The sequence below is a fragment of the Eimeria mitis genome, genomic scaffold (assembly GCF_000499745.2).
Source record: "Eimeria mitis Houghton genomic scaffold, Emh_scaff3246, whole genome shotgun sequence".
In the NCBI taxonomy this organism is placed as follows: Eukaryota; Apicomplexa; class Conoidasida; order Eucoccidiorida; family Eimeriidae; genus Eimeria; species Eimeria mitis.
The window spans coordinates 4,389-4,737 of NW_013571584.1; the positions used below are offsets into that span (position 1 = coordinate 4,389).

Sequence of the window (349 nt, forward strand, 5' to 3'; positions counted from 1 at the left end):
CTGCTGCTGCTGCTGCTGCCGCCGCTGCTGTTGCTGCTGCTGCTGCTGCTGCTGTTGCTGCTGCTGCTGCTGTTGCTGCTGCTGCTGTTGCAGTTGCTGCTATTGAATACCGCGCTTATATTAAACCTGTTGCTTCTGTTCCTGTTGCTGCTACTCCTGCTGCTGCTACTTCTACTGCTGCTGCTGCTACTCCTGCTGCTGCTGCTGCTACTCCTGCTCCTCCTGCTGCTACTCCTGCTGCTGCTGCTGCTGCTGCTGCTGCTGCTGCAGCCGTCTGAAGCGGACGTGGTGAGGTCTTTGCTGGCTATGATGAGCTTCAATTTGGCGCAGCAGGCCTTCCTGCATGCAG

General features: G+C 57.9%; 1 protein-coding gene across 1 annotated transcript in view; it reads left to right on the forward strand.

Moving 5' to 3' along the window:
* EMH_0063850 (uncharacterized protein) overlaps positions 1 to 349 on the forward strand; it is a gene marked incomplete at both ends in the record, with an annotated part of 6,038 nt that overhangs the window by 4,299 nt on the left and 1,390 nt on the right. Inside the window, one exon of the mRNA XM_013498185.1 lies at positions 271 to 347. Within this exon, the coding sequence (XP_013353639.1) occupies positions 271 to 347 (77 nt within the window). The remainder of the gene's footprint in view (positions 1 to 270; positions 348 to 349) is intronic.